Source organism: Triplophysa dalaica, chromosome 24 (genome assembly GCF_015846415.1).
Source record: "Triplophysa dalaica isolate WHDGS20190420 chromosome 24, ASM1584641v1, whole genome shotgun sequence".
NCBI classification, from domain to species: domain Eukaryota; kingdom Metazoa; phylum Chordata; class Actinopteri; order Cypriniformes; family Nemacheilidae; genus Triplophysa; species Triplophysa dalaica.
In genome coordinates this window covers 6,593,552-6,607,531 of record NC_079565.1, presented here as the reverse complement: position 1 = coordinate 6,607,531, position 13,980 = coordinate 6,593,552, and the positions used below count along the sequence as shown (strand labels likewise).

Genomic DNA, 13,980 nt, shown 5'->3' with positions numbered 1-13,980 from the left:
CCTATTATTTTTTTTGGAAACATGCGACAATGATGGGTTGTAAACAAATACGCGGCATTAGACGTATTTTTAGCAGTTAACATATGAGTTCCTTTTTATTAGTACATTGTGCTTTGCTTGGACTGATGAATGTTAAGTCCATCCTGAGAATCTCCAAGAAATAAAACTACATGAACACATTCCCTGACTAATAGTGAGTGTTCTTACAGATACATTACTAAGGACATGAAATCTGTTACAGTTTTGTACAATTTCAGTTGCCTACTATACGTCTGTAACACCACAGAAATATCAATGTAATATTGTCGACCTGATGGTTTGTAACAAACAGAAAACAACAGAATAGGCTGCTAATATCATGTATAAAGTCAAATGCAAAAATATTCCAGATTGTCATTTCGAACACTATTTGAACACATTTTCTACATAGCTATAATGTAAAATCCTTGATACTGACCGAGCAACATTTACGGTTAAAAACAAAACTTAAGACTTGTTTGACAAGACAGTTGAGGTTATAATTACTACATAAATAAAGGCGACCTCACCAAAATGGGTTGAATAAAAATTCCCATAGGGATATCAATATATCAATATATTATTAATATAAAAATATATGTTTAAACAATAAAATAGTTCTTTTTACAACATAAGAGGAATTGCACCATCAGGTGCAGTCTGATGTATCCATTGGTCCCTGTCTGTCTAGACTGCTCCTGCACAATTCATTCCCATACAAATCTATGAGAGAGAAAAGAATAACGGAGACCTTAATTCCTTCAGGTGACCAAACACATGATCATTCCATTATCCAAGATCAGAGGTCCTTTTGGTCAAAGATGATGCTGGTGGCAAAATAGATGCCGATGGCACCGAAGATGGCAGAAGAAGCGATATACGCAGTGACAGACTCTGTGAACTGAACAATCATGCCCATGAAGAAAGTAGGAAAGACTTGAGAAAGAAGAAAGGTGCTATCCAAAATGGCGAAGTCCAGTCCAACGCCACGTTTCTCAAAATCCTCAGGCTCCAGAGCGACAGGTGTACAATTCTGAACGTGCAGAGGTGTAGGATATTTTTGTTTGTCATTGCTGTAATAAGCATGCCCGTTAGAAATGCCACTCTTGTGTGTGAGCTCTCCATCCTCATTGTCTAAAGTCAAACACACAGAATCCCTTGTGATGGTAAAACCGTATTTGTGCTGTTTTTTGGTTTGGGTGTTTTGCATGTACACCTGTGGGATGAAAGAAATGAGAAACCAGTGAGACATATGTGAGATCTATATGAGAAATATTAAAATAGAAATATTACCCGTGGGAAAAATTAAGAGACCATTACAAATTTTCATTCTATAAGCATTTTAGATGGATTGTGGTCATTCCAGTCCAGTGTCGGATGAATTTCAACAAAATCAAACCTCAGGTGTGAAAAAGTCATCTAACAACAATGTGAAAGACGTTATTACATAAAACAAATACTTGAACTTTTTCTATACATATACATGTACACATATTACTGTTGTATTGCTTAAAAGTGAACATGAACTTGTTTTCTTTGCCGTATTTGGGGTCTAAAAAATACAGAGCATCTTTTCTGTTAATATGATCTGTTTCTCCAGTTTTAATTTTCCGCAAATAAATGTAAATAGAAACAATATTTTTATTTGAAATATGGGAGAAATATTGTTAGTAGTTCATAGAATGAAGCAAAAAATGATAATTTTACCTAAACCCATACTGTACCTATAAACGGTAATTTCAGAAAAACTAAAAATAGTCTTTGAAATGGTCTCTTAATTTATTTCTGCAGCTGTACATATTTCAATAGTAATCATTTTGTTCCTTTGAAATGTATTGTAAGCGTAATGATCTATTTAAGTTGTGAACAAAGAATATATAAAAAAACAGTATAAAGCATAACAATATCTTGAATTCTTACCTCTTTCTCTTTATGATAATGGCACGTGAGTGTATAAGGCAGTGTCTGCAGCGTTGCATAGGCAAAGCCAGTGAGGGCCGACATGGCCGTGACCACCGGCACACTCTTGGACAGACAGATGACCAAAGCGGATACGGTAAAACACACCATGCTGCTCAGATAGACAGTCCTAGACCCGAAGAGACGCACCAGCCGACTCATGATCAGCGAGAAGAAGGTTGAGGTAGCACACTGCAGAAACAAGCCGAGGCTGCCCATGCGTATGCCTGTGGAGAATGTGTTTTAAAAATTACATCTGTTCATACAATTCTTACAGTGTTTCTTGCCCAAACATGAGCTAATGTTTTTGTATTAATCAACCTTTAGTTGACATTTGGAGTCAAAAGACACCAAGAGGTACATGATATTCATTGCTTTGAAAGGTTGAATATAATAGAGAAGGATTACTCTAATAATCTTAGGAACAATGTGTAAACAAGATGTGTTTGTAAAGACATACTCGAAATGTTCCTCACAGTAGGAATATAGGATACAATGTTTTGATAAATGAGGTTTGTGTTGATGTCTAAGCTCAGTAGGAGAGGTCCTGCATACAGTAAGTGTTTTGTAAGTCTCATGTTGACTGGCTAAAGAATGCAGAGTTGTGTTTATGAACACTGCAGGAGGTCGAGGTGAATACAAGTTCACCATCAATACATTTTCATGAACTTTAAAATGTGTCATGCATACTTGGAGAGACAGATTTATTTTTCCTCTTTCTGTCTTTCTTTCATTTTCTTGTATACTTGGATGGACAGAATTTTTTCTTGCGTTCGTTATTAATATTTTTCCTTATGTGCTTTCCTTACATTCTTTCCTTCTTTTGTTCATGTTCTTTCTTTCTTTCTTTCTTTCTTTCTTCCATTCTCTTTCTCTCTTTTATTCTCTTTCTTTCGTTCTTTATTTCCTTCATTTTCTTTCTTTCTTTCTTTCTCTACTACTTTAGATCTTCAATTCCCTTTCTCTCGTTTTTTTCTCTTTCTTTCGTTCATTCTATTTCTTTCACTCATACTTTTTCTTTCTTTTTTTCATTCTCTTTCTTTCGTTCATTCTATTTCTTTCTTGCTTGCTTTTGTTTATACTAATTTCTCTTTCTTTCTTTCTTTCCTTTGTTCGTTCATTCTCTTTCTTTCTTTCTTTCGTTCGTTCATTCTCTTTCTTTTGTTCTTTCTCTTTCTTTTGATCTTCTATTCTCTTTCTCTCGTTTGTTCTATTTCTTTCTTTTGATCTTCCATTTTCTTTCTTTCTTTCATTCTATTTCTTTTGTTCATTCTATTTCTTTCATTCATTCTATTTCGTTCATTCAATTTCTTTCATTCATTTTCTTTCTTTCTTTCGTTCATTCTCTTTCTTTCTTTCTTTCTCCACTACTTTAGATCTTCCATTCCCTTTCTCTCATTTTTCTCTTTCTTTCGTTCATTCTATTTCTTTCTTTCTTTCTTTCTTTTGTTTATACTAATTTCTCTTTCTTTCTTTCTTTCTTTCATTTGTTTGTTCATTCTCTTTATTTCTTTCTCTTTCTTTCTTTCGTTCTCTCATTCTCTTTCTTTCGTTCTTTCTCTTTCTTTTGATCTTCTATTCTCTTTCTCTCGTTTGTTCTATTTCTTTTTTTGATCTTCCATTTTCTTTCTTTCTTTCTTTCTTTCTTTCTTTCATTCTATTTCTTTCGTTCATTCAATTTATTTCGTTCATTTTCTTTCTTTCTTTCTTTCTTTCTTTCTTTCTTTCGTTCATTCTCTTTCTTTCTTTCTTTCGTTCATTCCCTTTCTTTCTTTCTTTCTTTCTTTCATTCTATTTCTTTTGTTTATTCTATTTCTTTCGTTCATGCTCTTTCGTTTGTTCTATTTCTTTTTTTTGATCTTCCATTTTCTTTCTTTCTTTCATTCTATTTCTTTTGTTCATTCTATTTCTTTCATTCATTCTATTTCGTTCATTCAATTTCTTTCGTTCATTTTCTTTCTTTCTTTCGTTCATTCTCTTTCTTTCTTTCGTTCATTCCCTTTCTTTCTTTCTTTTTTTCATTCTATTTCTTTTGTTTATTCTATTTCTTTCGTTCATGCTCTTTCTTTCATTCTATTTTTATCGTTCATTCAATTTCTTTTGTTCATTCTCTTTCTTTCTTTTCTCAGTGCGCCTAGTCAAACCTGACAGTTTGTGCAAAAACACTAACAAACATTTAAAACAAAAACTGCCTCCAAGTACAAAAGGATAGTTAACCCCAAAAAATAATTCATCATTTATTCACCTTTATGTCATTCCAAACCTGTATGACTTTCTGTCTTCTGCAGAACACAAATGAAGATATTTTAAAGAATGTTTGTCACAAAACTACTTGGCCCCCGTCGACTGGAAACTAAATATTTTAAATCCTTTGTGTTGCACATATACATGTTTTGAACAATTTGAGGTTGAATACATATATGAAAAAATAACTCACCTTCATCATAGCGCTGCCTGAGATCGGTGCCAGGAGCGGCACTGGGAACCCCCTCATAGAGTCCCTCGCCAACAAAATCCGTGTAGAAGAGCATGAAAGACATGACGCCCATCCAGCTGCAAAGCTGTGCCAAGCACAGCTGTCTCATGACACGCGGCACGTGGCAGTAACTGCTGTAAATGGCCGGCGTCATGGACCAGCAAGTCCTCAGAAGGCACATCAGAGGGCCGGACTTCAACGACCGCAGCTTACACTGAAACAAGTTACAGCACGAACGTGGAAAACACCGTCCCGACTCCAGCGGCCCAGGTTCCATGTTTGACGTACCGCAATGTTCCTCGGAAACCTTCATGGTGACCAGCAGGCTGACCACGAAGATGAGGATGAGGAGGGAGAACAAACACTCTGCTTGGCCGCCCAGGTAGCTTGAGAGAAGCCCGTTGCTCCAGTCTAGAGCGGGTAACAGGTAGCCCACGCAGCCTCCCAGACTTACCATGAAGGAGAACATTGCAAAAGCCTGTCCGCAGTCCTCCCGATCGCGATACAGGTCTGAGAGCAACGCCTCGAGGGGAGTAAAGCACACCTGACCGCAGAAGTCCAACAGGCCAACGCCGAAAATGAGCAGGCCCACCTGGAGAGCCTGGTTGCTGTGGGTACTGCCCCAACTGAGATGGGCGGCCAACAAGTCAGCATGCGGGATGATAAGCAGAGCTAGGAGGACTCCTAGCGACAGCAGCCAGATGAAGGGACGTCGGCGGCCGTAGCTGCTGTTGCACTGATCACTGGCCGATCCTATCAGGGGGATGAAGAGAAGGCCCAGGACGGGTCCAATACCTATAGAGAAAAATCAGTGAGATTATAGTTTAATGAATCTTTAATGACACATCATAAAAGATCCACAGCCTGCGGCCACCGTCACGGCCTGCAATTCAAAATCATTTGGCTTCATCTTCTAAAGCTAGATGAGATGACCGATTTCTGGCTCAGCTCCCTTCTCTCCACAGCTTTTCTAATTCAAGCGGATGACTAAGTCTCAGCGGTTGGGTGCTGATTCCCATTTTGATTCCCATCAGGAGCTATTTTTATTCAAGTGGGTGCTAGAAAGATGACCTGAACATTTTTAAAATGCACTGAAAAGTTCACTGGAGTCTATTTACAGTACTCACTGTACATTGAATATAATGTTAGACATTTTAAAAGTGCTATGGTACAACTATTGAATATTACATTATTACATAACAGAAAATTATATTTTGCTAAGTAAATATGAGCACATTTTTTATAAGGGGAAAAGACTTGTTTTGTTGTTTCCTTTGTTTTCATAAATAATATATACATTTTTATTATTAAACTGTATGTGACCTATGAATATGATATGGTAACAAAGATATTAATAAGTCTGCATCAAAATACATTTACAAAAGTGATTTTATGTCAATAGAACGCACATTAAATGTACGTTTTTTGAGAATAAATTGTCAAAATTTTGTTGAAATAAGGTTACATTGTCATTCAGTGTAACACAATATTTAAGTACAAATTCAAACAACATGTTTATTTTGAATATATTTATATATATAAATATTAAGGGAGCATATTACATTTTACTGTGCTTTAATCAAGTAAAACAGTTCTCATAGACAAATGGGCAAAACGTTGAAAGTAATTATTCTTTTAATGCCCCATTTTCACAGATAAGGCTTGAGACCAGACCCAGACCAAAACGAATTCAGTCTTAACTGAAAATAGCTGAAAAAATCTTTAACTATGTCAGTGCCATTGTTTTGTTTCAAGATGCACATCACTGATGTTTTTTCTATGGCATTTTAATAAAATCGACCAAAATTAGTTCTGGCTTAGGCTAAGCCTTGTCTATGAAACTTATGCCCGACAAGATTGTTACACTGAATGACATTTCAGTGTAATGATTCCCTGTAAATCAGGGAAAAATGTATGAAATTTATTTTTTATTTATATTGCTTCGAAAAACAAAAAAGCCATTAAGTTAAACAGAAAACTTAAAAAAAATAACTATTTAAAGCACTTATTGTTTTTTATGCTTAACCCTTTTTCGTCTTTGACCCATATACATTTGACCCATATAAAGTTTTATGAAATTATTTTTGTAGACAAAAGGTTTTAGCATACTATTTGAAATTTGAAAAGGAAAGAAAATTGTTTTTTAACATTATGTTAACATTACATCTATGTTTATTTTATGTTAATATATCGGTTAACGAAATAGAGCAGTTAAACAGTACCTTATACAGAACTGTAAAAACATAAAACAGGCAGAAAAATGCCAAAATATAATTCCCAAAACTTACCATTACTATCATACACGCTGTATAATTATACACTTTGCAAATAATAAAAACTTTCTTCAAAGTTTTGTGGTTAAGCCGGAAAAGTGAGAGCAGGTGTGCAATATCACATCTGAAACAATTTAAAGGCAATTACATACATGAAACTGGGAAAGCTTGTGTTATTCTTTCAGAGATGTTTCACAGCAAACTATAGAAGTCGAGGGAACTGCACTGCCCCTCCGAGAGATTTATTAACACATGCTGTTTTTTCATATGGTGGAGGAAGGTGAGCTATTACCCACTTCCTTTTAAATGTGCCCTTGTGCTGTCCAGAGCATTTTAAGACAATCATAGTAAATCATACAACTCTTTTATATACACTACATAATGCAAAGCTGTTGACACACATGAAACACAAACTTTCTGTTTTTTTTACATGCAAGTTGCTCCTGTCTCTTAACTGTTTGAGCATGACTAACAAAACCAAGGTCAAAGGTTCAAGTCCCAGGGAACATGTCATATATACCTCAAAAACATATCCTTGCACTGTGGAAAAGCTGTTTCTTTGTTATTATTTTTCGAGAGAAATTTAGTTGATTTTTGGGTGAACTGTCCCTTTAAGAAATTTAAGGCTATAAATTAAAGGCAATCGTACACTACCATAAAAGAAGAAAACTTCTGCAATCTCAACCAACCACACATTATTCCAAGTGAACAACAAAGTTGATTTTTGGGATTTGAAAGCACTGTGCTTCTAGTGGCTATAAGAATTGATATGTTACCATTATGGATTCATATCCAAACATAAGGAATTTCTGTGTATTCTAATGCAGCTGTTGATTAAAAGAGCAGTGTACAGATACACACTATGTATCTACTGTCACCACATGCACGTTTGTGAAGTGTTTTTTCTTCTGTTTTGTGAATCTGGCTTTGAGTCCTGCAGATTCATTCACAGCAAAAACATGTGGAAGCCATTTGCGGGCATTTGCTCATACAGCACGAAGAAAAATCGAAAAAAAACAGAAGCTAAATATTTACACTCATGGGTTTGGTAATTTTAGGATAAAAGGGAATGAAAACAAACTTGCTTTTCGAAGAATTGATACAAAATTAAGAATTAGTCAATTAAAACTTCGAGGTGACTTTGATACTGCTCTATGCTATACTCTACAGATTAATTCACACGAGATATAGAAATGAATAATATTAATTCTTTAAGAAGTTCCTTCAGAAGTCTTGGAATAAACATAAATCGTAAAATGTTATATATAAAGCCTTTCTATCGCCATATATGTCTGTAACATAAAATTGCAGGTAACTTATTCATATTTAACGGCATCTAGTGGTGAGGTTGTGAATTGCAACCAATGGCTCACTCCACCCCAGCTGTTCTTCGAGGCACTACGGTGGCTGACACAGGACTAAGATGTCTTCACGTTTTCGCTTCTTTGCCGAATAAGACAACGCTTTCTGTGGGCAGAATGTCCATTTACGGCTATTGTAGAAACAACAAGCTGAATAGGGGAACCGCGGTGTATGTATATAGAAATAGTTCATTCTAAAGTAATAAAAACATAAGGCTTCATTATGTAAGGTCTTTGCACCTCTGAAGACATAAGACTTATTATATCACATTTCTGTCAATAGATCCTCCCAAAAATGACACCTTTAAAAACAACCAACATTTCCGGCAAAATCCAACATAAATTAATAGCTCAATTTATAGATTATTATACACTTACCGTTGCGAAGGAAAGTAAACCGCTTTGAACACTGCTTGCTTATGTACCTGCCCCCTAACTTCTTTTCCTTTAACCAAAAAAGTTACAGATTGCAGCTTTAAAGAAAAGACTGCATAAAGACTGACTGATAAAAGAGATCCGCATCTTTAAAACATCCTGATGGACCGCCTGTAATAACTACATCATTAACCACCACTGATGAAACTCCAGAGGAAAGTCCCGCTGCACTTTAACAGGAAGCTGTAAAACTAAACAAGCTCCCAAACAGCCGTTGACCCCTAAGGCCTTTTCCTGCTGCCCGGTGCCTTCCAATTAGCACCCGATTACCACCTGGACGAATCAGCGAGTGATTTTGCCACTAATTATGATAATGACCCCCATTACCTAGACATAGTGTTTACAGCACAGTCCTTATTAACCAATCATAAACCTTGGTTTAACATTCCAGAGGTACTTCCTAAGGCTGAAACCTTACCTAGGACCATCGTCATGTACTGTTCCTCCACACCGGCCTTAAGCAGTAAAGGGGGCACGTAGGTGATGCCGGCAGCCACGCAGATCTCCAGACCACACGTCAGCAAGTTGAGCAGGAACAGACGCCAATGAGATCTCCATCCAGTCATATTTACACGAGAAGTGCTCACTTGTGTCCTGTGTGAAGTGTGAGAAGTCTACTGATGCTTACAGGGGGAGGTCAAAGGGGCGGGGTCAGGCGCCCAGGGGCGGGGTGGGCGTGTGGGGTAAGGGAGAGCAGAGGTCTGGAGTCTCACAGAGCTCAGATCAAGTAAGGGATCCATCCTGTCTTCAGCATATTTGATCTGCAACGAAAAGATACAGCTATTAGAAATGATAAAGAAAATAGATTTGACCCGCATAGCAAGCTTTTTCTGTCATCAGCTCATTCACTCAGGTCTGAACGAGCACAGCTCTTATAAACCGCTTTGTTCATATAAAGTAACAGTAATGAGTCAGATTTTAACAGTTTCCAGTGGAGAATCTCACAATGAGAGCATTGTGCTTTCATTCGCTGGTGCAATTAGACATTTTTATGACTAATATCATAATTCAGTTTCTAAAGTGTGTCATTCATGCTTTTTCTAAATTGTTCTGATGGACACATAAATGAGTTACATTTTCAGGTTTATTAGACAATGAACATTTAAGAGCTGTGGTATAGGTAAAGCGTATTTCCGTCATATTTCTTTTTGTTACATTTAACACAAAAGAACATATTCTGAGGAATTTAGGAAAATGAAAAAGTTGCTCATATTCTATTAAATATATTTCTTTGGGTTCAACCAAACAAAGACTTGTATAGAGGTTTGGGTGAGTAATTCATTTTTAGGCAAACTTTCACTTTAAATTCTTCTCAAAACGGAGCTTTAGTTTATAAAACTATGCAACATAAATAAAAAGTTTTTTAACATTATATATTTGACTAAAGTTAGATATCATTTTTCACTGTAATTGTAGTTGTATGTAGGTTGTTTATACCACCTAAACAAACAATATATGACGAAATATCAAATACTTATATAAATAAAATACAAAAGAAAATAAAATCCAGTTTTGCTTTTCAACAATGTGTCAAGATGTGGTCAAGCGCTATTCTAATTGGTCACAACAGTCAATAACTCTGCTGCATGCATTACTATCAGACCTCTACCATCTGCTGGCTGGGATGTACACAACCAACATGTTCCTCCACACCAATGACCTCATCCACCACTAGCGTTTTTCTTCATACATTTCCAAACAATACAACTTCAAGACACCGCATATCGCAATACAACAGCAACTGTGCTGCATATTTGAACATAATTTCCTCCCATAATTCTCCCGGGTAAGACATGTCAGTCAGTTAAAAGACATCCTCACTCAAAATGACAAGAAGCTTACAACAACTTACAACATATTGCGTTTTGACCTACTAGAGATCATTCTTCTTGTCAAATGCGAATTATTCTTGATCAAACCATAAAAATCCAAGAAGCAAAACATCTCAAACCTAAGGCCACAAATATTACATTAGACAGTGACTAGATTAGAGGATGACTAGATTTGCTTGTCAGATGTACACAAAACTCAACCTTTTATCTTTGGTGAAAATATTCTTGGTATTAAGGCAAGATCATCAAACAGCAAACCACGGCCGGTGTTTGCGGCTCTGAATTCTGTGTGTCTGGTTCAGAGAGTTCTTTGGCGTTGACTGTCCCCCTGCCATCTGATTATGAGACATGTGTGAGATCACTCACATCGGCTGCCACCTTTCAGGAGGATGAAAAACAACCAGGTGCTAAATTCATATTTGGTGTTACATTCCTCCATCTATGAAGTCCATCTGCTCATCTCTTGCAGACAAGCTGAACGTCATCTAAATTTGAAAAATCTAAGTTTGCTTAAATGATTAAAAATGAGAGAACTAGGTTTGGATTTTGAGCACTTTTTACAGTAGTAGTTCACACTTAAAGAAAAGTTAATATTTACTTAATTGTTTTTCTACCCATGTTGTAAATATAGTAAATGTATATTTAGTTGAATATATCCCACTTTATTACCCACCAGCCAGTTAGTGTTATTTCAGATTAAAATCTTTCCATTAACAGAAAGAAAAAAATGTGAATTTCTGAAATGGCTGCGAAAATGATCTCATCACATGCCCCAATTATTAGACGGCCAAACAAAAAACACCCACAATCCTCCAGCACAAAGCTTTTCAAAAAGAGACTCCACAGGCAGAAGTATGGTGAGCTTGGCTTGCTGAGACAACACAAACATTTCACACCCGTTCCTCCAGCTCTGAATGGAACCATTGGGGGTCTATCTCAGTCCAGGACCACCACCCTGCTGTCCTTATACTCAGACAACACCCCACATTTCGCCCGTCCCAGGACACCTTCCCCCACCTCTATACAGAGTAGGCCTCAAGGTCAACCTCAGACCTGACATGTATTAGAACTTACACAAAAGGGAAGGACAATAATAATGTGGGTTTCCTATGAGCGGTTGGTAATGTTAACCCACTTGCCAGATCTTCTAAAGTTTGGTCTAGGAACTTCCCGCTATTAATAGAAGAACAGCATTTGTGGAGTCCGTCAAGCAGATTACCACCAGAAATAATTACTTGACCCATAAAAAAAATTGTTCAAATACACACTTTTCCAAAGTAGAAAGTCAAAAGCTTTTTTTATGCGATAAATGTAAGGAAAGGAAGCAAACTTGGAAATGTTCACCCACTCAAATGTATGAAATTTAGTGCATCTAGCGAATTGCACCCAACGGCTGAATCCACCCCTCCCTTTCGAAGCACTACGGTGGCTGACACAGAACTAAGATGTCGTCATGTTTTCGCTTCTTTCACGAAGGAGATAACGTTTTATGAAACGTGCTCTGTAGAGCAGTTTGTCCGTTTAGGGCTACTGTAGAAACAACATGGTGAATTCCATATAATGGGACCAACAGTGTATGTATATAGAAATGGCTCTTTATAAGGAAATACAAACATAATGCTTCAGTTATTAAGTAAGGTCTTTATACATCTCTAAAGACATTGTTTTGTATATGATATTGCATTTCTTTCAATAGATCCTCCAAAAAATTACACATTAGACCTTCAACAACGTAGTCCCTCTGGAAAAAGGCAGCATTATGCATTAAATCTTCATGCATCAACAATCTTCAATATTTTCATTTGTAAAATGATTTGTTTTCATGAGCTTACAGAGCTTAAAGTAATAGTTCACCCAAAAATATAAATTCTGTAATTATGTCATTTCATACCTGTATAAATTTGTTCTGATGAACACAGAGAAAGATATTTGGAAGAATGTCGGCAATTTACAATTCTGTGACATCATCAACTGCATTAGAAGGAAAATTGTATGGCAGCTAAAGGTGTCACTGAACTGTTTTCATAAATTCTTCAAAATATATCACTTTGGAACAAAAAAAGATAAAAAAAATCCTATTATGGTAATGGTTGATGTCACAGAACTGAAAATGGCTAACATTCTTACAAATATCTTTCTTTGTGTATATCAGTCAATGATGCCTAGTTGAGTCAACTAGCCCTTTAACTTATCGAACCCGGAACATTCCTTTCACCACACGCAGCGCAAACAGAGGTCAAGGTGGAGGATTGTGTTACCAGAGTTAATTTAAGAACCTTGTTATGACTATTCCTTTAAGGGGAGAACTTCTGTCCTAATGAAAAGGGACAATTCAAGGAGACATGTCACTCACGCGGTACTCAAAGCGCTATCGTGCCAGTGGTCTCATGGTTCGAGACAGGGAGAGCAGGGAGTTAAGCCGAGCTACCGTATGGAGTTTAGCAGCATGTTTGACGTGCCCTAAATTATGTGTCAAATGAAAGCCACATGTGTTTGCTTTAAACCTGCCTTGCCTTTTCCATGAATCACGCTAACCAAAGGCCGACTCTTAGAGTGCAGGCACCGGGTAATTCAATAAGAGCAATGACTTAAGTTTTTCTCCATCTGTTGTAATCACATCTATTGATCTTAAGAGTTTGGGTAAAGGGCAGGCATGTTAGAAGCACTGGTCCTTTGACGCCAATTGGTACTAACATTCCAGTTTTTCTTCATGCTAGGAGTCGAATTTTAATGTTATTTTACAAATTTGAATACTCAACATTTTCTACAATGTTGAATTGTACAAACTACTGAAATGTCGCGATTGTGATGGATTTACATTCTTGGTTTGTGTGTGCATATGTGTGTTGCTCCTCTCTTCATATGCCACAATCCCAGAGCTATTCAATACCGGCCCTCAAGCCCCCACAGATAAGCTTTAATGGCTCTGAAGGACATTATTACCATACAAAACAGCCATTGTGTACATTGAGCCAATGTTAGTAACCTGATATACTGAGGAGTCAAGCCCTCCCAGTTAATCTTTTATCAACTCTTAAGAGCCTTAGAAACACCCTTAACAACAGCCAGAGTGTCTGAGCTCAAGCGTTTCTCCAAAGTGACATCAGAACCACAAGCAAGAGTGCATGTCCAACTGAAAACCTCAAAAGAAAACCTCGACGGTGGTTTGGTTAGATGTGGGGTTACGGCAAGGCGACAAGTTTCTCTCCTCAACAGCTCTAATCCTACCAAGACAACTTTCAACAACAAACTATTTAGCAGTCGACCCAAAGTCTCTTACATTCTAATAGATTCGCCCTGATGAATTCTGGGTTTAAAACTAGGCATAAATCCTTTCCTCAACAGCGATCACACGACAGCGGCGTGACCTGTGAGCATTAATCTTATCCTAGCATCCGCTAGTATGACCCCTGACCCAAGCACTTGGCCAGAATCATGTGACAAACTTCTAACAGAGACAAAAGTGATTTGCTCTATGAAGAACATCTTTATGTCATATCCCAGTTTACAAAAAACATATATTTGATGAGTAACCCATCAATAATCTGAGTAAATGCTATTGAGTGGTATTATAGATAGTTTCAGTGCCAACAAAATAAAGGTTATGTGGCCCAGACGTAACTTCT

General features: G+C 36.9%; 1 protein-coding gene across 1 annotated transcript in view; it reads right to left on the bottom strand.

Annotated features, from left to right (window-relative positions):
• Positions 1-89: 89 nt before the first annotated feature.
• LOC130413891 (solute carrier family 45 member 3) overlaps positions 90-13,980 on the bottom strand; it is a 23,312-nt gene continuing 9,421 nt past the window's right edge. The window contains exons 3-6 of the mRNA XM_056739426.1: positions 8,941-9,283; positions 4,415-5,248; positions 1,939-2,204; positions 90-1,234 (exon numbers count right to left, since the gene is read on the bottom strand). Of these exons, the coding sequence (XP_056595404.1) occupies positions 818-1,234; positions 1,939-2,204; positions 4,415-5,248; positions 8,941-9,088 (1,665 nt within the window). The 5' untranslated portion in view covers positions 9,089-9,283 and the 3' untranslated portion in view covers positions 90-817. The remainder of the gene's footprint in view (positions 1,235-1,938; positions 2,205-4,414; positions 5,249-8,940; positions 9,284-13,980) is intronic.